At 40.6% G+C, this 23,807-nt stretch overlaps 1 protein-coding gene across 1 annotated transcript in view; it reads left to right on the forward strand.

The window, feature by feature from the left end:
- The window catches only part of SORCS1 (sortilin related VPS10 domain containing receptor 1), a 310,322-nt gene that overhangs the window by 250,013 nt on the left and 36,502 nt on the right, over nucleotides 1-23,807 (forward strand). Inside the window, 8 exon segments of the mRNA XM_030030553.1 lie at nucleotides 2,692-2,794; nucleotides 3,268-3,344; nucleotides 4,575-4,666; nucleotides 5,682-5,789; nucleotides 6,812-6,929; nucleotides 8,704-8,834; nucleotides 17,082-17,195; nucleotides 18,215-18,386. Of these exon segments, the coding sequence (XP_029886413.1) occupies nucleotides 2,692-2,794; nucleotides 3,268-3,344; nucleotides 4,575-4,666; nucleotides 5,682-5,789; nucleotides 6,812-6,929; nucleotides 8,704-8,834; nucleotides 17,082-17,195; nucleotides 18,215-18,386 (915 nt within the window).

The following is a 23,807-nucleotide window of genomic DNA, read 5'->3' on the forward strand; positions in this document are numbered from 1 at the left end:
GTAAGGGGGGACATTCATGCCATCTGCTACAGAATAATTTAAGCATCTGAGTGAGTTGTTTTGAATATCTCTCCTGGAATTGTTTATCTCGCTTCATTGCTCCTTGCTATTGCAGGTGAGCAAATACGGTGATTACCCCTAGGTTTGTGAATGGTATCTAGTATCATCCTTGTGTTATAATACTTTGCCCCACTCCTGATCAGGGGCAGCCACTAAGAGCTGTTTTGTATGTGTCATGCTATTGGAGGCAGTTCAGGTGGGCTTTGCAGAACAGCCAAGAAGTGGGTTTGTGGGTATTTATGAGAAATTTTACTAAGGACTGATGAGCCTCCTGAGAGGGAAGCATGAAAGTGCTGCCTTGAAAATATTAGGAAGCAAGTAATGAACTCCAGCATGATTGTAAGAACTATGGCAGTGAACAGACCAATGGACTATGTCACTCATGCTTTATCTTCTACCTAGGTTGTATATGCTCCATGGCAATGTTTGTCTTTCCCTTGGTATCTGTGCAGCAGCTAGCACAGCTGGGTACCAGGCAATGACAGGGAAACCCAAATTTGGTGATTCTGATGCCAATAATGATTTCAGTATCCTGTTGGTAACAAGAAGAAGGATAGAGACAATTGATGGAAATTCTAAAAAAACAAAGCTGAGATGTCTGTATACAAGTTAAGCTGTGGGAGATAGAGGAGGAACACAAACCAGTCTGGAAAAATATCTGTCAATGAACTATATAAGGATACAGATGGAGAAAGTGTACATCAGGGATGGAGAAGAGAATGCTGCCATGGTAAGGATGTGAGATGGCTGGGGCAGTAACTTTAGGTGTTTGGCTAGAGTGGAGAGGTTGGTTTTTACACTATACGCAGACTAGAGACATTGCTGCACTCCAACCAATATGAAGTCACTTAAATACCATTTAGACAGGTGACCTGGCTTTTAATATTTCAGATATTTATTCCATTTCTGTGTAATCTATCTGTGAAATGAGACAAATTTGAAAGAAAACCTCTGATAGCACAAAGATTTCAGTCTAACGGGGTCTAATCTGTGTCAGAGTGGGGAATTGGCTGAGTTGCTGCCATTAGCTACTGTCTTCAAAATGCTGAAGTGGGTTTGGATTATGTTAGTTTAAAAAAATATGTTCTGTATTTAGTCTTTTCACAACGTATAAAAATGTAAAAGGAAAGAATTCATGCTCTTGCAGTGCTTTTCCACTTCCTGCATGCATGTCAGCTCGATTTGGTTTCCACTCCCTGCTTGTGCCCCTAGGCTCCTCCAGCGGCTGCCCTCGCAAGCCTGTCAGTTAGAGTTAGGCTGCTCAGTGCATTCCCCTTGGCAGGTTGTGTTCCCTTCTGCGCAGCCCGTGTCCCCTTTTCCTGTCTCACATGAGTGAGAGCTCCCATCCCTCCTCACCACCCTTATTTGCCTTTGCCAAAACCCCCTGCCATTCTCCACAGGGGGATTTTCATTTCAGAGTCATAGACACCTACTCTGAGATGGGATGGATAAGTGATCTTCCTCCAGTGACCTGTGGGGCTAGGTCTTCTGCAGAGGAAGCCTGCAAAACTTTTGGGGCTGCAGACCTAGCCTTTAGGCAGCTGAAATTAGACAGAAAGACCTGCCTCCTTAGAGCCTGAAGGTCCTTCTGTATAGCTTCTCTTGCTCATCTTACAGAGCCATGCAAGCTGAAGCATGGGCTTTGCTGTACTTGTGTTCCTGTGTGATGTCCCCCTCAATTGGGTCAGTTTGTTTCAGGTTTTCTTGCCAGTATTTTTCCACCTCCTTTCCCTTAGCATGTTTCATGAAGGGCTTTTCATGAGGTTTGGAAGAAAAAATACTGAAAATAAAACCCAAGAGATCGCAAAACTTATCTGAGGTTTTCAGAAATTATCACACTACAGTTTTGGAGGGAATTGTAATGGCAACTTTGGAAATCTGCCTCTCTGTCTTACCTTCTTGCTCAGCTGATTTATTCTGTACCACTCCTGTCTTATCTGAGTACCTGACATACAAAATCAATAACAAACAGGTGAGGTTTCCATGGATGTGTTTGTATTGAAATCTCAGAGGTCACATCCAGATGGGGCAATGAAGCATTGTTTTAAACAACTTTTAAACTAACATTTTCCAGTCCTGGTATTTCTTCTTGGTGCAGTGCAGAACAGTCATGTGTCAAAAATACTCAGAGTCAAGAAGTAGTATGGCACTGTCTGAATTAAGTTGTTTCTCATGGCTAATTAGTGGTGACTCAGCACTGCTTTGATAGGGTAATATTGCTTCTCATTGCAGAGGTAGCTTGGACACTGCTGCTCTGAGAGTCACTTCATCATATCTGCAGCCTTTCTTGCTTCTTAAGAGAGCTAGGAGCCAGGGGAGCTAGGTAGTCCTTACCATTACCTGCCCTTGCAAACCTGGTTGCCTCCTTTGTAGGTACAGCCCTAAAGATCTTGTCCTTGTGAGAGGGTTTCAGCCTAGTGTATCGGTTTCCCGGTGAGAATGGGTTGTGTCAGAAAATGATCCCTCTCTCGCAACAGAACCAGGACAGCGGCCCTGTCTTTTTAAGGGTGACTGAATGCAGCGATTAGGAAGTTAAACAGAAAGACACTGTATATTTCTAACCCTGTAGAAATACGAGCATGCATTTCATGTTGTGTCTGCTTTTCACTTTTATTTCCCCTTTCTCCATAGCCCTATTGCTCCCTTCATCTTCACCTGAAGGTCTCAGAGAATCCCTATACCTCAGGAAACATCGCCAGCCGAGACACTGCCCCCAGTATTATTGTAGCTTCAGGTATGAAACATTTAAAGATTGCCTATGTATGCTTTGCAAACACTAACAAAATCTTGAGTTTTTGATGGGTGTGGAGGGTGTTGAGTGGCTTGTGGGGTGTCACACCACCAGTATTAGGAAGGAAGGCAGGCTATCAATCAGAAGTCCTTATGGACCTTTCACTTGTCATATGTTTTTTAAGGAAACTGGCCTTCAAGACCAAGGAGATCACTTCTAGTCCTCTACTCCTGTGAACATAAGATTCAAATCAGGGCATTTCCTTTGCATATGGAAGTGTGTAGAGCTGTATGGATTGGATCTTTTATATATATTTTCTTCAAACTGAAAGTCTTTCCTTTCCCTTCCCCCTCTTTCTCTTCCCAAAACTAGAAGTTCTATAATTGCAAAAGGTAAATAAATACATTTACTCCCCTGATTTGCTAATTCTACTGTTTCTTAGAGTGTTGCATCACTAATCAATGCTCATCTTACAGGTAATATAGGCGCTGAACTATCAGACAATGACATCAGCATGTTTGTTTCTTCTGATGCTGGGAACACTTGGAGAAAGGTAAATGACAGGATCACAGGTTTCAATAGTATTCATAGGAAATTGTCATAAAAGTAGATTCAAACTGTCACTTGGGTTTTGTTTCTTTTGGTTCAGAGTAGCTTTTTCCAGATCTTTACAAAAGGGTGAATTTCTCTTCCTTTCTGAGAGGTAGAGAGATGCTCAAAGAAAAAGACTGAATATGTAGTTAGACTTCATATAACCGAAAATTATTTTTATAATTCTACTCAAAGTTTGACTTCAGTTTAACTCCGTAGCAAGGAGAACAGATTAAAATATGAACACTAAGAAGAGAGAATGTGTTCCCTTTTACTGTTGTACATCCCTTGTACCGATCAAACCATTTTTCTCTTCATCCACGATTATACTTTCCCAAGAATCAGCAGTTGCACTGGCCTACTTTCCCTCACTCCGTGTGGGACTCATTTCACCTAAGTTCAGTTGTCCAAAGTTCACTGTTCATATAATCGAATTATTTTGCCTTGCTCTTAACCTAATGGAGAAAAAGACAGAATTCAGTTCATCTTGTTCCAAAGCTACCTATCTCTCCATTAATTGTGGAAAAAGACTGGATGATGAAGTTAAATCAAGTTCCTAATATTTAGTGGAATCCCATCTGTTTACAAAGCATTGCTACCCTTTAATGTGTTTATCCTCAGAACGGGAAGTTCTATTATTCCTCTTTTCTGGACGGGATATCAAGTCGTGGAGAGAAAGAGTAACTTTCCCAGACTGACAAATGCTGCTATATAAACTAGAGAGCAGATGTTTGCAGAGACCCAATACAAAAAAGATACAGGAAAAGAAAATCTTTTTTGATATTCCAAGAATCTAATTATTTTACAGTGTTTGACCAGCCCTCATTTTTCCGTCTACATCACTTATGTGAGATAGGGCCAGATACATGCAAACACGTGAAGTTCTTCTTTAAACAAAAATCTGTCATCGAAAGGAGGGAACTTGTTAATCCTTGCAAAAATTCATGTTTCTAACTTTCTGTCAAGCAGAGGCAGAATGCATTTTCCAAGGACCTGGAAAAACTAAAAAACCCCAAAACCCGCCAAACAAGAAAAAAACCCAACCAGGAACTGTCTCGATACAGAATGTCTTCCTCTACTCCGTAACTTCCTTAAAACATAGCTATCCTCTGTCATGATCATACTTAAAGAACTATAATGTTTTCTTGATACTAAGGAAAATAGATTTAAATATATGCTTTTTTTATTCCAGATCTTTGAGGAAGAGCACAGTGTTCTGTACCTGGATCAAGGTGGAGTACTGGTTGCCATGAAACACACGTCTCTGCCTATCAGACATCTCTGGTAATGACTCTGTCTGTGCTAAATGTCTGCTGTCCCTCTTTTCAGATGCCAGGAAGTAGGCAGTTAGGCTGCATCCAGAGTCTTCTGTAGCTACAATCTAGAAAATATCAGTTAAGACACTGGCAAACATTCACTCAGATAAAGCTAAGAAATCCTGGCGATTCCAGTTTACATAGTTTCAGCTTGGCCAGATTTGAGATATTATCAATGTAATTCCACAGCTTTCCTGGTTTACCACAACTTGGCTTCTTGAGTTTGGTTATTTATGTAATACATATCTGGATTATGACTTTATCTCTTATTAAGTTACCAAAGTACTCTTTATTTTCAAAATTATTGGTGAACTTGTCTTCTATGTGGCAGGCAGCACTTACGAACGAGAATTTTGTTGAATAGATTCAGGGTTTTATAGCCAATAAGACAAAGGTGTCCCCGCTAGTTAGCACTCTTGAGTTTGTGTGGTAGGTAGCATATAGTTTTGTGCTGTTTTGCATGATTTACTTCCACTACAGTCAGTGTCATATCAATATCTGAAACACACAGACGCAAGTCTTAAGAAGTGATGAGTGGTTCTAAGCTTTCACTTAGACCCACCACAGGGAAAACTGCTGGTCAGAAGAGGCAAAGCTCTTGTACTCTAGAAATCTAACCTCCTTAAAATGTCTTATGTTGGGAACCCAAAAATAAGATGGTCAAAATCACTTGTTTATTTTTAAAAAATCCTAGCCCTAGGCTACATTTTGCCCTTAAAGCATCAATCTCTAACAACTTTATTAGTTTCTACCACTTAAGTACTGGCCATGGGTTAGTGGTATGATGCCAGACAAGCTTGACCAATGCTCTGATTTATGATGCTTCCCCCCAAAATAGTTATTTAAAGGACTAAACATGCAGTATCCAAGAACAGGAGCTGCTTCCCACTTCTCCATAGCAGCTGTAGTGGACTAGAGAGTCTCCTCAAGTAAAGTAGGAGGAGAGTAAGGAAAGAAGACACTAATTCTGCTTTCTCCACTAGGTTAAGTTTTGATGAAGGGAGATCTTGGAGCAAGTACAGTTTCACATCCCTCCCACTGTTTGTAGATGGAGTTTTAGGGGAACCTGGAGAGGAAACTCTCATCATGACGTAAGTGAGCATGCCATCATGCTACTGTTGATGGAAACTGCACCATAAATATCTTATGAGGGTTGTTCGTTACATAACAGCATTTCTGGTTTGGGACCAAACCAAGTACTATCTGAAGGCAGGAGTATGCAGTCTTCTGTTGCTAAATCATCAATGTTTATTTGTGATATGATTGAGGGAATGACAACATGGTTCCTTGCAAGCTGCAAAAACATTATCACTTAGCTTATAAGCATGAAAACTGACTCCTCAAACTGAATGTGGTTTAAAGCAGAGTGACTCTTGACAGATGAATATTTGAAAGAAAAATGGTGGGGTGTTTTTATAACTGTGTTTTTGCTGCTACTTTCTTTTTTATAAACTGAAACACAGAAAAATGAAGACATTCTTTTGTAAAAATGAATGACAAAATGTTGCCTGGAGGCTGACTCATGAAAAATTATGATTAGTTTCAATGTGGTATGCCCAGTTCTGCATAGTGCATAAATCTGAATTCACCCTGCCAGAAACTGTGACATTTTACATGAGATCAGATTTGCAAAAACAGGAGGAAAATTCAGTTTCGGTCAGTAAAAAACGGACTGACTTGTAATAAACAGAGTATGTGGCTTGGAAACTAACCTGAGTTAATAGAGATGTATGAAGAATGTTCCCTTCAGGTTCTGATTTTCATTTGTGTGGAAGGGATTCCCAAAGCTTATAATTGAGATAGCAAACTCCTATAGGTATAACTGTCTCCAGCCCCACGTCAAGTCTTCTCTGTGTAGTCATTTTGGGGATTGACGTAAGTGGAAGGATCTTGATCCACAGAATAAAAGCTACCTGCAGTTTTTAAGAGGGTTGTAGATACTTAGCAGCCTAAGTTTCACCTCCAGTATGTCAGTCAAGTGAAAATCAGTAGGACCAGCACTTCTAAAACAATTAATCTCTGTTGGAAATTCGTAGGTGACTGTACCTCTGTAACTACCAGACTCCATCTGGTGCTACCTTTTACTGTATGCTCTTTCTGCTGTATTCTGTAGAGTGTTTGGACATTTCAGCCACCGCTCAGAGTGGCAGCTGGTGAAAGTAGACTACAAGTCCATTTTTGATCGGAGGTGTGCGGAAGAGGACTACAGGCCTTGGCAACTCCATAGCCAGGTGAGAAGCAAGGAGGCTGGGATCTGACCTGAAGTAGTTAAAGATCAGAATGATCCAATGTCTTTTCCTGTTAGTTTGGTGTATCAGAGTGTCCCTTACTGGATGGGTCTGTTTTGTAACATAGGTGTGTTAGCCTCGGATTGCGCACTGTGAGCCCCAGAGGATGAACAGCTGCCTTTTGGGTTTCAGTCTCCATGCAGGCAATTAGCTCAGACTTATCCAGAATTGAAGAATGCAACAACAGCAGAAGCACTGTCACTGAGAGGGGCCTGAACTCCTTCACTCTTACATCTCCCGTCCAATTTCCCTGTTGTTACCTCCTTTCTCTTCCTTCATCTTTCTGTGTCCTCAGAGCTACTGTCTTAAGACCCTTCTAGTTACTTTCACACTTGTTTCTCCAAACTCCTGCCCTCTTAGCCTTATTTCTTACTCACTTGGTTTCATCCTTGTTCTAGCTCTCTCAGCAATGGTACTTCTGCTGTGGGTGTTGGGTGCTTTATTCCCCAGTTCGTTGCGCTCCCATGCCCTGTCCCTTGCATCCTGGATGCAGCTGCTGCATCACTCCCGGAACCATTGCTTAAGTGCCCGGTAAGGTAACGTGCTCCGCACAATGCCTGCGCCTGCCTTGGGGCACCTTCCCAGCTCTGCCAAGTTTGACACAACAGCCTGTGTTATATCAGGTTAGAATAAAATATGGCCCAAATTCTGTGGTTATATAAACACCACAGGCTCCACTGAAGTCTAAAGCGAAGCACCCATTTATATCATCAAAGGTTGTCTTTCTGTATATATCTTGCTGGGCAAGAATTTAATAATGAATATGAAATGAAAGTAGCTTGACTCAGACTAGCTGCTCACACAAGGCAGAACTCTACACTAAAAATACCAGTTAGGACTTAGATCTTTAGATGTTGAAAATCAGTACAGCTTCCTTGAAATTCAAGGAGGCACAGCATTTTACACCAGTTGCCATTTGGGCCCTTCTGTTTCATGGGCAAATCAAAGCTATGAAAAGTTTCTCTTTCCTACAGCAATTTTAACAGCATAAAAGGTAACAAGTGAGACCCCACTGTATTTTGTTCTTTACTTTCTTGTGCTTGCATAAGCAAAAATGCCAAGGATTTTGCAGTATATCTTTGAGGATGTTGGCTTTGGAGCTTGCAGAACTATTTTTAGTTCTTGCAGCAAATTTGATTTGCTTTCCATTGAGATTACAAGGCTGAACCTTGTTCCCTAGACAGAAATATTTAGCAGGGTGCTGAAGACAGGAGTGAAAAAACAAAGACGTTTTAGCATCCACATAACAAGTCAAACCCTGTAAAACTGGAACTCATAGTCTGTGGAAAGTATTTACATATACACAGATTACTAGTTTCTACTTAACAAAATATTGCCAAAGAGATCAGACCAAAGAAATAGACCTGCTCTGTGTCTCAGATTGCAGAGGGATCAGACTGTGTTTTCAGTTGCTGTGAAACCTAATCTATAAATGAGAAATGGGCCTGGATCAATTGCTTATTGGCTTTGGAACAAATTCAGAGCTGAATCAGATACGTAAGTAACCTCAGATCATTTCTTAGTGTGTATTGGAAAAGCTGGTTTAGTTTCAGTTAAAGCTTCAGTAGCTTTAATTAGCTCCAGTGTACTGACAGGGCATTTGACTTCTCATCCTCTTCCCTTGAGTCACAGCTCCCATTGCACAGGCTTGGAAAAACTGGGTGATACAAATAGCCTGGTGGGTGTCAGAGAAAGATATTTTTGGTTTTGTTTCCAGGGAGAAGCTTGCATCATGGGAGCAAAAAGGATCTACAGGAAGCGCAAGTCAGAGAAGAAATGCATGCAAGGAAAATACGCTGGGGCTATGACCTCGGAGCCATGCGTGTGCACAGAGGCAGACTTTGATTGGTGAGCAATAGGCACAAGAACTGTATGCTCTCTACCACACCAATGCAGAGCTCACTAGAGAGGCTATAGGCTTGCAGAGAGTATAAATTAATAAACATAGAAGTAGCCAAATAGGTTGCTCCCCAATAGTGCAGGTATGTCAAAAGAAGGAGAGGTGGAATAGATATCTGTAGTCTGCTAAGTCTCCCACAAAACTGATGCTGAACAGACCATTTTCCAGCTCACATCTGAGCTCTGTGCAGCATTAAGATGAAAGGTCCATTTAGTACATCTAACCTCAGCAATGACCAGGGGTGGCTCTGAAAGTAGTATGTAAGGCATATGTGATGTGTGTAAAAAATAAAGTAAGTTCTTCATACATATGCACACACACACACACACAGATGTATATATGTGTAAAAGTAAATACAGGCGTATGCAAAGTAGGCCTTCAGCTTCTAGAAATCAAATATCAAGGGAATTCCTGGGTCATTTATTAGATCTTGGACCATCATGTTTGATAGTATCCAACAGGCATTGCATTCATTTTCTCCTCTGCTGTATGCTATGGGAAATAGTGTCCATTGGTGAGTTATGAATGGCATGATAAAATGTTCAGCTTCTAGTTTCATTTCAAGATTCCTGCTGACTCACAGCAATTTGCACAAAAAAGTCAGGGAACCACATTATTGAAATCTCTCTATCACCTGTTTTCTCCAAGTCTGAGACAGTCCTGAGTATCTCAGAAGAGAGAAGTGGTGGCTCTTTGGCAGTGCCAATAAACCCCCTTTGTGCCTCACCCAGCTAGATCTATGCCATGTTATTAATTAAACCCAAAGTCTGTAGCATGCACCCTGAAGAGGTTCATCTCATAAATATTATGTTTCTTGCTATGTGAGTTCACTCCAGGACCATGGAAATTTACAATGTTTCCCTTCTCACCCTCACGTAACTGTAGTTATATCGATTTTTCTATATAAAATCACAGAATCACAGGAGGCTTTTCCATGTGTCAAAAAAAGTAAAACCTCTTGCACCAAACAGTAAAAATTATGAGCATACTTGGCCACTGATTCTCTGAATATGGTTTCCTGATGATTTCCCAATTTTCCAGTGACTCTTTGTTAGGGAGAAGATACCTCAGTTCTGTGTGTAGTTCATCATTTAGGTGCCCAAAGGTCCTGGATTTCAACCATTTAACGTATCTCTAGTAATGTAAAAAAGATAGCAGCCAACCAGAAAAAAACATGAATAGGAAGGAAATTCCCTGAGGATTTTGACCTTCTTGTAGAGCGTGCAGTTACAAAGCTGTGCCAAGCTCATGCCCAGGCTCAAGAAAATAACTGATGGGATTGACTTGCGGTCAGTCCCTTAGTTGTTAAATCCCTTACACTCATAAAGGACACACACTCGTGAAACACTTCTGATAAAAATACGCTTTCCTTCCAGAACTTCTCTCTCTCTGAGAATGTATGTTTTTATTTCATTACAATTGACTGTGTGATTTGCTACTACAAAACTTTGTTGCTAGGTACAGAACAAAAGTACCACAGTGACATTTGCTGGGGAAACATGCTTTTATGTCTTTTATGTTCACTTCGAGGAAACTTTCTCCAAAAGGTCTGCTGAATTGTGAGAGAATCTCTAAAAGAAAGCTTGGGTGGTTGGGGATGTACAACAGATGCTCACAGTTTACACGTACCAAGAAGACCCCCTCAAATCTGTTGGAAGAGGCAGAATTAGGACTTGGAGAAAGTCATCTTGTTAAAAGTAGCCTGAGAAAAATACCCTTAAAAATACTGCAGGTCTCTGTGATGAGCTGACTGATAGAAAGCCCTCCTGACCTAGGAGGGCCTTCCTACTTCTGACAGAATCAGTTTTGGGTTAGAGGAGAGTGTCGTGATCCCCTCCAGTTCTCTCTGCACCCTGCAGAAGTTGGTCCAGAGAGACATTTGGAGGAAAATTGGTGAGTGAATTCTTCTGTGGAGGGATGTCCTCTGTGGGGTCCTTCCTGCAAAAGGAAGAAGCACTTTCATCATCCTCATTCATGACATTTCAGCAGTGCTTTTGAATTCTCTGTTTCTCTTTTTTGCTGGGCAGGGCTCTTAATTGAAGGAGATTAAAGGGGACATGTATTCCCAAGGCAGGGAGAAACCCCTTAGCTGACTGCACTTGATTTTGCAATCTTGAAATAAACTGGGCAGCTTTTTATATTAACATCAACGGTTACAGGACCCAGTCTTGTATACAGAATTAAAAAAGACAACAATCCCTGCCCCAATCAGAGTAGGACTTTCTTTGCTGTTCAAACGCTGAATTTGTATGGGGAAAATTTTATTATCTAAGCTTGTCAGAGCTTGGAGTAAAAAAATGTATCTCTGTGGTCAGGTAAAGTGAAAAAAAAAAAGTATTATTGCTGTTAATCCTGCAAGTGCTTCTTTATCAGTTCAGGGGAAAAAAATGCCAGTTATAAAAGGCATAAAGATTTTATAATGTTTTTTCTCCTAGTCATAGAACTCCAGGTTCCTTTCCAATCTGTATTCAGCCCATGGTAGTTCTTTCTCAGAGAAAAGGGCACATTTGTTTATTGTTTTACACAGCAACAAAACTGAGTGACATTAGAAATGACTGTAGTTCCTCTAGCCGCGGGAACGTGAACTCTTCTGACAGTAGACATCTTTTATCATGGGCTAGAACCAAAACTAGTGGGGACGGAGGGCTGAAGCAGCAAGCATTTGTTCTCCGTGCAGGGGCTGAGGCTCACAGCCAGAGGGCAATAGTGCTTCAGGAATAGGGGGGAGTGGAAATGTGCAGAAGCCCTAGGCAAATCTGTCCTAGCAACGGCCTAGAAACGAGAATGTCCCTCTTCATTTAATTGATTTGGGTAAATGGATGACACCGTTATACTTGTGTGTTATTAAAGCATTAATTTACCTGGTTTCCTTACATTGCGTTCCTTCCTGCCGTTTGAGCATTATTACGGCAATATCTCTTCAGTAGAAACACCTCCTAGACACAGATGGAAATCTTTGGTGGTGTTCATCCTTCAGCTACCTGTCTCCCAGGTCCTTTAATAGAAACTTTGAGTTAGGTGTCTCACTGTCAGTCCTCCCTCTGAACCCACTGTCATTAATACTGAGGGCTTCTTCTATCAGTATTCCCATACCTCACCCTTCGTGGGAAGTATGAGCCTGTTGATAATGGTGCTAGTGACTTTGGGTAGCCAGAGAGGCACAAAGGAGCCTTAGTGCAATTGAGACTCAGGTCTATTTATTTCACTGATGATATCAGCAAGGGTCTGGCTAGTTCTTTTTTATTGTCTGGCACTTAAATTACAGACCTGCCTGATAGGTTTAGTACTTATGCTAAAACATCAGAGTCCTGCGTTATGAGAAACTGTCCTGACAAACTGCAGGGAGGCAGAAGGCAGATTCTGAATGTGATTAGACTCTGTTGGCTTCTTGTGTTACCACTCATTGGTTCAGGCAATCATGCAGGTGCCAGTTCTGAAATACACATACATTTGCACCCTTAGGTTAACTAACTTTGCTTTGTCATTGAGGTAGGCTTGGTTGGCTAACGAGTAGTAATTTTGAATGAATTTTTAGTTCATTTTGAATGCTTGTGGAAAATGCAGACTCACTATGCAAAGTCCATGGTGCATCTCTGCATCTTTAGGGGCCTAGATATCTACCGGGCATGGATTTACTGGAAAGATTCTGGGGATTTTAGGTTCCCTATTAACATAAGCTGGTATAGCTTGACTCCAAATACTGTGATGCAATTATAATCATATGCCTTCATAGAACCATAATTCAAACTGCAGCCGAATCCATCCTTCTCTGAGATAAATCCCATGTCAGATCCTGTAGAACTAGGAAGCAAGCACAGCTCCCCTTTAACACAAATCTACCCTTGCATCATAGTTCAATATTAGACAATGGTATTAATTGAATAAAAAGGTGATGAGACTTTTCCACAGCTGTGGCCGCAGTTATTTTTTGTCCATAAGGGCTTTTGGAAACTGCAGAACAAAGGTGACTATAATCACAGATACCTCAATTCTACCCCATTTATTGTCTGAAAAGTTTGCAAAGCACAGCATACAAAACCACAAGTAGCATTTTCAGTTGCTGGCATAGTTGACCTTAAGGTGAAGCTGTTAGTGTTAAGGAAGTCCTGTGGTTACATGTTAAGTCATCTGTTCATTTTTAGAAGGTATGAGCATGGCTGTCACTCATCTGACTTTACTGGTTTTTTTCTATATCTTAAAATAATGGGATTTTAATAATTTCACATGCATTTACAGTTCTTCCCTGACAGTATGTTTGTCAGGTCTGTATTCAAACTACAAGCTTCCTTAAGGGATTTCTTTTCCTTTGATTATCACCTGTGCTGCAAATAATCTTAGATTTACCATGAGCTTTGAGCAGGGATACAGAACTTCTGGAATGAATTCATATCTGTCTCCAATACAGAGAAGGACTTGAAATCCTATTGACTAAGACATATAGGATTCTGGTTTAAACCAGTAAAAGTGGCCAGGGTAAAACCATCATCAGTTAGAACCACAAGATAGGCTGCTGATAAAACAATCCCTGCTGGTAAATGCTCCACTCTTTTTTGATAGGTATATTATCTATTTCACCTGAGTTCTTTTCAGGCAGACACAAAATATCATCAATATATGCAAATTCCAATTCCCAGTTACCAGGCAATGACTCGGCTAGCTGATTGCAGTCTAAAGCTGATGCCTTCCCTCTGTCCAGATTTTGCTATACTGGCTCGCGCTATGGCAATCCTATTGATGCTAATGCTTGTTGATTGCTACAAAGCCTGTTGTGCCAAATTGTAGGCAGCAATTTGTTGTCAGCATCAGTGTTCTGCATGCACCAGCCTGTAGCCAAGGAATTCATTAGATTCCAAGACTGTGGAGGTGCACGAGCGGCTGGTGCATCTGTAGGGAGATGCGGAACAGCAATTCATGTCATTTACTGGGATGATATTTCTGTAGGGCCTTAATGAGCCAGGCGATTTGCAAGCCTGAAAACAACACCATGAAACTTCTGTGCTTAGAACTATTTCTGGTGTGGAAAATACTAAGGTTTCATTCTCCTGACTTTGAGAAATATGGTCCAAGTATAGTCAAACTTAGTTAAGTCAAGCTTGGCTTGTCTAGATGTGCAGGTACTAATAGGAACCAAAATTATGGCATGAGTCTAGACACGTGTATAGTAGGAAATCTCAGACTGATACTACTGCATCAAATTGGACTGTGGGTGCTGATCCCCTCTGAGGCAGATTTCACTGTATTGTTTTGCTTTGTTTTCACCTAACTGATTACAGGACATTGTGTGTGTACAGTGTTACAGCTTTTTAATTAGTGACACACGATAACTTAGAAATACAGTGCTGCGGAGTGTTGACAAATGAATTACAAAAATATAGGAGTCCCACTTGTAGGTAAATATTTGTTTTCTCTAAGCAAATCAGAATAATGTTATTCTTCATTATAAAGTGTATTCTGCAGCTATAGTGTTCTTATTCCAACAAGGATGATTAGAGAAGCACATGGCAGGGTGAGAATAGGCTGACTGATGCTTCCAAAGCAATTAAGCAACATTCAGTCACTAGCATCTGAGTAAATAGATTGATGAAAATTCAATCAAAAACTGAGGAAAAGACCACTTAGGTCATCTACTTCATTGCTGTTTCCTAGAGTATGTTCTCAATTACTTGTAGATACCCCAAGTACCACAGCTGCCAAAATGTTCCTTTGGAACAGTCATGCAGTCTAATAGATGTTTAGGAGTTTTCCCGAGTGATATGCAGCTTTAATTTTCTTTTGCTTAATGTCATCTTTTTAATTTCTCCTTTTTTAGAGTACCTCAAAACATTTTATTTTCTTGATTCAGAAGGAAAAGTTGCAGGCAGGAGTAAAAAGTGGTGACAAAGTTCTTCTCAATGTCCTGCTTTTGATAACAAGTTTAAGAAATATAACAAAAATAAATTGAAAAATATGCTCTCCTTTTTTTCCTTTGTCTCATATTTTACATAAGTACCAGACTTCTTAAAATTGTTTAATAGTGATTCATTAAATTTTTGTTTTAAGCCATCATGCTTTCATCCAGAAAGAATTAAAACATTTGAAAAAAGTCTTCATTATGTTAAACATTCTTGTTGTTGTTAATATTATTCTACAAATATCATTGATTGTACTGCTGCCTATTAGAACGTGCTGAATCCAGTAGCCTGATAGAGGTGAGGCTGCTGCAGCTCCGTGTCCCCTGACCCAAGCGGTAGCAAGGTTGAGCATTTTTTTCCTGGTAGGCACACATGTGCATTGTACGCACAGTACATATATGCATATGTACACATCTGGTGACACAGATTAGCCCAAACAGAAAACACAGCACTAGCACAAACATCAGTTGCCTCATCCTGTTCCCCTTTCTGGTTAATCAAGATGAAATCCCATTTGTGGAAAATATGTGCACTAAAACCATACATACAATATTGATCCCACCAGTACCTGGTCTTAGAAACCCAGGTCTGTCCAGTATCTGGCCCCTGGATGCCTTGTCTCCCCAGTTGCCTCACGCACACACATGCACACGTGTAATAGGTCTCACGAGCAGGTCCAGACCTATATGGCTTTACACCAGTAGTCACTCCCCCAGACCTCTTGGTCTTTCCAATAACCAATTCATGGACCCAATGTCCAGCCCAGACTTATGACCACCTCAGCACCTAGCTCCCAAGTCTTTTATCTTACTCACTGGCTTGTCTGGCTCGGTGCTTACCTGCACAGTCTGCACACACCCCGGTCGGTGCAGTTCCTGGCAGTGCGGGCACATGAACCGCTGTGACTCATGGTCTGAGTCCAGTTGCTGAGACTTAGACCACCACACGCACACACACACAGAACAGATAGCCGCTCACCCAGGAAAATAGAAATGGAGATGCCAGATGCTCTTTCTTGGCATGCCGTAATGAGCCCTGTACCCCTGTGTGCAGTAACCCCTCGCAGTGATCTGCAAAGTGATCTGGGGAGTGCCTCTCCTGTTGATGACCTGGTAGGTCTCACCCTGGCCGTGGGCTGATGGCTGTTCTGTGGCAGCCCTGTGAGGAGCTGGGGCAGGGGCTCCGCTGGCTCCGATCAGCTTATTGGGGTTCCTCCGCCTCCTGTTTTTTCTCTCTGCTTCTTTACGTATACAGAGATAAATCTTTAAGCACATAATCTAATGCTGCCCTAATCCTCTTTTCTTAGAATATCAGGCTACCTGATTCCAAGACACTAAAGATAATAAACAAAAAAAGTGCTTTGCAAAGAAGTGCCATTTTAAGATCACGGATCATGTTGCAACTGGAATATTGGCATGGAGGTGGTGGACTCGCATAGCAGTTCTCAGAAATGACATCCCGTTAGCATCTCCATTATGGGCTAGGGAGAAAACTTAGTAAAAGGAATAATAAGGATTTTCCAACCAAACAGTCATCATTACTCAACGGCTGGAGAGTAAAACCACATGTGAATGGAATACTGATCAAAGAGGTTTTTTGTTTGTTTATTTGTTCCACAATAACAATTTTTATAAAGTCTTTGTTTACCTGGAATCAAACCCAATTTGAACTGTTGTTTAGTGGAACCAAAGCAAATTCAGTCATAACTAAACCCAAACTGGGACAAAAGATTACAGTTTGACTCATTGTTTCTAACACATGATTTTTCGTAGCATTTCCTCTTCCAAACAAAAATAGAATTGAAGATCTTGGCGTTCTTTTCCATTACCAAATATGCTGTTAATGCCTTCAGCTGAGAGCTCTCTCAGGGCTTTAAATTTTCTTCTACAGCTCATATGATATAGTTTCCAAATACAATTAACTGTTTAGCACTTCAGTTTTCTAAGATATGATTGAGGCAGCAGTGATTGAACTTAGCTTAGATCTCTAGCTTTTATTATATTTCAGTCTAGAGTTCAACCTGAGAAGCACTGTTAGACTGTGGACAGAGAACACTTAATGCAATAGCTCATAAACTACCTGGTCTGGTTCTGCTTGTTTATACTGGGATATATGCAAGGTAACTCTACCTGCGAAAAAAAAGCTGAAGTAGGGTGAAGAATCTGTTTATCAACAAAAAATCAGAAATCCTAGTAAACAGCTTGAGGAAAATCAAAACTTGTATCAATAGCAGAGAGCATGAGCTAATACCTGTATTTGTTCTTTTGTTTTTTTATGTGATGGTTTCTTTTAATGCTAAAACAGTGATTATGGATATGAACGTCACAGCAACGGGCAGTGTTTGCCAGCATTTTGGTATAACCCATCTTCCTTATCGAAAGACTGTAGCCTTGGACAAAGTTATCTCAACAGCACTGGGTAAGTGACACACCAGACTTCATTTAGCTAGAGCACCCCTATGGACTTTAACTCAATGACAACTACAGATTGCATTACTATAGGTGTCTCAAAGCTGGCTGAAGCCTTTGGGACCTCTTCTTCACTGACTTTGTTAGGGTGCACAGTCTGGCACTCCAGATCTCCACCATGTATGGTCTAGACCTTTCTCTGAAAAATGATGCCTTAAAGAAACTTTGGGGGGGGGAACTATAAGGCAAAGGCCAAATCATTAAAGTCTCTGAAAAGACTCCTTTTAAAATAATGTAGGATCAGGTGAGGCAGAAACGGTGGAAAAAAAATTAAAGGAAAGAGGTGAAACTAATGTATATGTGAACTGAAGTAATGGATGGGTAGCTAGCCCGAATGCTGATTATTCTTTGGCTGTCTTGGAAGTCAATGAAGGACATAGTTTAAGTTAAGATACTGACCTCAAACCTTATTTCTGATGCAAGCGATTAAAACAAACAAAGGAACCCAAGCTGTGTTTTGGCATTTTGTACACTCAAAGGTAGACAGAATTTGCTTTTTTCTTCAACTCTCTTATTTTTGTAGCTCTCAAGGGTTGCATCTTTAGAGAGTTGCCTCACAACTGATGAGAAGTGGAGAGCATGTGAGAAAAGCTGTTAAACTATGCCTAACAGTATAATAATTGAATACAATTCCATACTGTATGTGTACATCATTTATTTATAACTTTATAGTTATTTAACATGTAACATAGACCGTCATATAATTTTATGTTTTAGGCAATTTATTAATATGCGGTATATAGGTGTGCTATGCAGGAAAACATTACACGCTATTAACAACAGTATTAACTACTTATACACTAGGCACATGAGGAATGCTTGGCTGAGACAAATGCTAAAATATATTTGGGAATCTGTTTCCTTCCAATCTCCTTAGTCTAAAGAAATCTCAAAAATGCCTCCTTGTTCCAGTTAACCCTGTTATGCTCCCTGTCAGCATCTCCCGCAGATTTCTCTTTTCCTTTTCAGATACCGGAAAGTTGTTTCTAATAACTGCACGGATGGTGTGAGAGAACGGTACACAGCAAAACCACAGCAGTGTCCTGGCAAAGCCCCCCAGGGCCTTCGTATAATCACATCTGATGGCAAACTGACAGCCGAGCAAGGACACAATGTCACTTTCCTGGTGCAGCTGGAAGAGGTAGGCTCTATTTATATGTTGCCTCCCAGGCCCCATGGGTGTGTTTGAGTCATGCCAGACAAAGATTGCAAAGTGGTGAAGGAGTGAACCAAGAGAGTGTGGGATAAAGTCAGTCAGCTCCATGATGTAGCTGGGTAGAGTTTGCTCTAAAATGTAATGGATGATGTGTGGAGATGATGAGACTGTAAGAGTATTGTGGTGCATAGAGTAATAGCTGGGAGAAGTTGATAAAAAGTGGGAACTGGTTTGGTTTGCATATTTCACAGTGGAACTGGAGAGTGCAGGTTTGAATCCTGATCCCCACCCTTAACTGTGCTTTGGACGTCTTGCTGTGTTTGAAACTGTATTTCCATTTTTACTTGCCACCGACTTTCAACCAAACATGGCTAAAAGTACATGTGCAGATCTGTCCCCATCGCACAAGTTAGTACATATTGTTTAGACATTTGTGGATGAAATCTCAAGATCTCATCAGCAGCATTAAGTCTGAAATTGATTGCAAATGTGAAGCTGATTCAGACTCTGATCAGAGTCTGTGGTTTTGTTACATCTGTAACTTAACTTGGTATTTCATTGTTCTGCTCCCTCTATTTCTGAATCCTTAGGAAAAAATGTTTAAAATCTTTTTACCTGTTTTTTTTCCTCAGCACTTCTTTATCTATGTTTAATTGTAGGCTCCCAAATAATAACATTCACAAAGTAACTATTTTCTCTTTTTCCCTAATACAGTTTGATTTATTTAAACTTCTACCCTTTTTCCTGTGTAGCTGGCCAATAAATCCTAAAACAACTACGCTTTTACACTAGGGGACAATGTACATCCCTTTACAGCTTAGAGCATTCATGGAAATTACTTCTGGCTCTCTCCATAGTAAATGTCATCTGTAGTGAGGAAAGAGAAATGAGGATGACCTCTGGAGCTGAGTTTTGTAGGGGTGTGTTGGGGTTTTTGCCTCTCTATTATTGATGCTTTCCCCAGCAAACAGGTGTCCTGATTTGTAAAGGCGATAACATGTAATAAATCATGTCTAACCTGAAGCAGTTGTTTGACCTGAATGTTCATTTTCTCCAAAATGTGGTCACTTTATTTCAGTAGTGACAGTCATACAACATTGCTACTGTAGATGCTGTGATAACAGTATAAACATATAATTTCATCTGGATAAATTATTGATTTCTGTCTTTAAAAATGAAGAATAAAAAGTCCAAAACAAGTTTCAAAGTCTTCAGGCTTTTATAGAAAAAAAAAAAAATCAAAAATTGTCCATTGCATTGCCTTTCTATTCTCAGCAAAATTTTAAAACAGATTGAGAGAAGGAGGTGGGTAATCTGAGAAGTCAGTCACAAAACTATCAAAGAATTATGCCAATAGTCAGAGGGAGAGACAATCACCCACAGTGTTGGAAACTGAAGACCTGCTCTTCCTTCTATGAGTGTTTCAACTCTCATATCCTGTAAGAATACCCTGACCACTCAGTCCTACAGGGATCTGCTATGAATTGGTCTTTTCTGTTGATTCTGATCTTTTTTCATAGCCCTGCTTCAGTATTCACCAGAGTGTGGAAGCAACCCCTTCTCCATTAGGAGATGGTGTCTTTCTCATGCTGTGTATCCAGTACATAAAGTATGTTTTGATGAGCGAGTCAGCTTCTGAGGAGATCTAAAGGGGGCCCTTCTTTCAGTATACCTGATAAGGAAGAGGTTGGGAGTTGCTCTGAGGGCTGAAACAGTATTGATCAACCTCCAGCCTTTCTGATTACTCTCCCTGCTAGATGAATCTTGACCTCCCGCTCCTGGATTTGTCAATATAAAGAGCTTACAGAGCAACCAACAAAATTTTTGGGTGAATTTCACCTAATCTGACAATGACTTTGGGCTGATGTTGCAGCAAAAGAAATACTCAGCAAAGAAAAAATTTGCCCAGCTATGCGCAAAGAGTATAAACTGTGGTTATAGCAGCATAATTGTATATACACTAAAGCATTTACCAAATTAACTCTTTCAGTAACAAAAATCACACCACTCACTAGAGAAGTTAAACAACCCAGCAAAAGAACAACCACCCTTTTATAAAATAGATATTCATTTCACAGAATCACAGGATAATTGAGGTTGGAAGGGATCTCTGGAGATAGTTTAGTCCGACCCCACTTCTCAAAGGGAAACCTTGCAATCAAGGCAGAGGTATCAGAAAACAAGAACTTGCCATTTTCTGTGTAGTTCTGCCTTGCACAGGTATACAGCATAGTACAAACCAGGATGTTCAGCATCCACAGAATCTGTGCCACTCCATTTTTGCTGAAGAGAAGGCATCAGGCAAGTTAAAAAAGGCTGGATATGTCTGTATATGCATGCACGTTTTTTCCCAATGACATATGAAGAAAATGTGTCCTATTTAACCTTTGCCCCCTGGAGTGGTGGTCAATATTTTCAAGTGCTGCACCCTGGTGAGGACTCTACCTTTAGCCTGTGTCACAGTTAATATCTTTTAGGATGTAAAAAAACTAGCAGCCTTTGCTTATGTTGTAGTCCCTTTGCATCTTAACATCATCTCCTGTATCCCTCTGAGACAGTTTGTTTGAAGCCTTCAGATCTGCAGAGCTGTTCCATACATTACAGTCTTCCAGCAATCTTTTTTCATGCCTATATTCCACTTGACCTGCAGGAAAAAAAAAAGATAAGAAGCTGGTGAGCCAAGGTACAAGAGTTCGTTTAAGATTTATACTTCTATTATCTTTCTAGGGCTTTCTGCTCCATCTAAGGAGCCACCTGGGTCTGAAAAGAAGAACAAACTGCAGAGGCAGGCTGACTGGAGGACCTGAAAAGTCACTGCATCTCTGTAGTGGAGGGGATTATTAAGAGGGTAGCGAGAGGCAAATGGCAGCAGTAAAAAACTGATGTTTTCACTCAGGTGTGGGATTCAGGAGCAGGAACCACAGCACAGGGGTTTCTTGTACAGCCTGCTTGTGCCTGTGCTGATGCTCATGGCGGGGACTCTGTCATTCTGACAATAACACAATGTCAGTAAAAGATGTCTGAAGAGAAACAAGGCCAAGGCATTCAGAAGTGTTCTGCTATTGAAGAAGACACAAAAGGAAAATAATCACTGAAGTCTGTGCAAGTGGAGAGGAGGCAGGCACCAAAACCAGCAGTGTGTAGAGCATTGCTGATTTCTGAGAGCTGGGATTCTGGCCCAGTTTCTCTAGCCCTGACTCACATAAAATTTTCCTGTAAAGCATTTATATCTGGCAGCATATAAATATCATTAAAAGCAAAACCAACCAACAGCTCATACTTAAATGATCTGAATGTAAGAATGCTTTCCAAAGCAGTCTAACTTTCCTGTCACCTTTTAGGATTTCTGTATGGCTTCTTAAAAACTGTTTGCAAAGTCACCTTGCACTTAATGTCTTTGGTCCCGTTATTGGAAAGGTTTGTCCAGGTTAGTTCTCCTATTAAGCTGGGTATAATCATCATGAAATTCTTATTGGATGCCAACAGCCAGGAAGCATCAATATTTCCTTTTATAATTAGCGTATGTCCTATTGTGTGAAGCATTATGGAAGTGTTTAATAAGCCGAGCACCATACTTAAGCTGGTAATTTTACTTTTAAATTTCCATTGAGCTAAGCAGAATAGCAACAGCATCTTTGTCACTAAGTGGCAGCACAGGAGAAAACTAGTTATGCTTAAAAGCAAATTTTCCCATTGCCTCAAAATGCTGCCAGTTTAAAGGTTAATCCTTTGCCCTGGCCTGGGCTGTATGCACAGACCCAAGGCTTGTACCTCTCACACTGCAGCGTTCAACAACAGAGTTGTTTCTCAGCCTAAACAACCTGAACCCTTACTTTATTTTTGCACAGCAACAGAAGAAACTGAAAAACAAAAATTACAAAGCCATTTTTCCTACTGAAGTTCTTCAACCCAATGTCCTTGACATATTTTGCTGCTCTGTTGTAGAAAATAGAGGAATTTTATTAAGTGGGTGTTGTTTCTGCGTGCCTTGCTCATCACATGGTCGTGTAGTTCTGTTGCCTGTCACAAACCCAATTGTTATTTATGTGTTTGAGTTATTTGTATCAACATCAGACACTTGTGCCTGCTGTACTGCTTCAGCAGAGGCACTGAAAGCTGCAGCCTCCAGAATGTTATTCAACACAATGGCTTTCAAACTTGTTTCGTCTGATTGCTCATACATCTTTGCCGAGGAAATGGACGGTAAAGACGTTCAGGGCAGAAACATTCAGGGCTTTGGCTGTTTCATTACAGATAATTCACAGAGAAACTGCCGCCTCTAATTTATTTTTTATCTTGATAAAATGACAGCCAAAAGTCTTTGACATTCCAGGTCTCCCTCAGTTCTCACTTGACAAAGTCACTCCACTGGGAGTAGATTTTGGCTTGCTTTTGACTACTTGCTGCTGCTATATGATATTTGGATTAGACTAATGTGTAGGGAAGGCTCATTTGTTTCTACAGTTCAGGCCATGGGCTAGAATTCAGGCAATCTGAACTCATTCCTGAACTGCGCTCAGCTCCTTCTGCATGACCTTGAGTAAGAAACTTAACCTTTCTGCTTTTTTATTCCCTCATATGAAAATAGAGCTTTGCTTTCTCCCTCATGCCCTCCATGCCTTTCGTTTATGTGCTGAATGCTCATAAGGCTGGAGAACTCTCTCTTACCATGTGAATATACAAATGGAGCTCTGTGAATTTCCTAAAGACCACTCTGGTTTTCTGTAATGACAATGTTAATAAATGGCTGTACGAGGTACATTGTCTCTCAGGTGCATTTAATGAGCTTGGAGACCCTGCTGGGGGGACAATACCATTAGCATTTCCTACCTCAGCACTGTCATTTGGTGCAATTCAGAATTCAACTCAGCTGAAGCCTCTGGAGATGAACTTAGCATTAGGATTGTTTTGATTGTTGATGTACTCAAATTAAAGATTCAAAGCTAGTAGTACTTAAAAGCACAGTCTGTATTTTTTTCTTGGTATCCTACTGTGTTCCCTCTTTTGATATCACAAGTTAGTAATGATTACAGAAATATGAAATCTTCATCCTAACTTTCAATGGACATGCTGAATCATGGCTGTTTATCTTACTAACACCACCACATTCCTGTTAATAACACCCAGATGAAAGATCAGTACATCCCCTCCCCCATGCCACTGTCATTTGAATTATAATTGCGTTTTCTGTGTTACTAGTGATGCCAAGGTGGTTGGGAGAAATCAGAGCCTTTCATGCATTTTTAAATTCACTGCTGAAATTCCATGAAAATGTATGAAAGTTGACCTCGCCTTCATGATGGCACACAGCACTACAGTCTTCTAATGCACTTCCAGTCACACAAGTTGAATTATTCTGCATAATCCTGAGAGGCTGTACTTATTGATTCCTGTGGAGCACAGATC

Source organism: Aquila chrysaetos, chromosome 11, assembly GCF_900496995.4.
Source record: "Aquila chrysaetos chrysaetos chromosome 11, bAquChr1.4, whole genome shotgun sequence".
Taxonomy (NCBI): Eukaryota; Metazoa; Chordata; class Aves; order Accipitriformes; family Accipitridae; genus Aquila; species Aquila chrysaetos.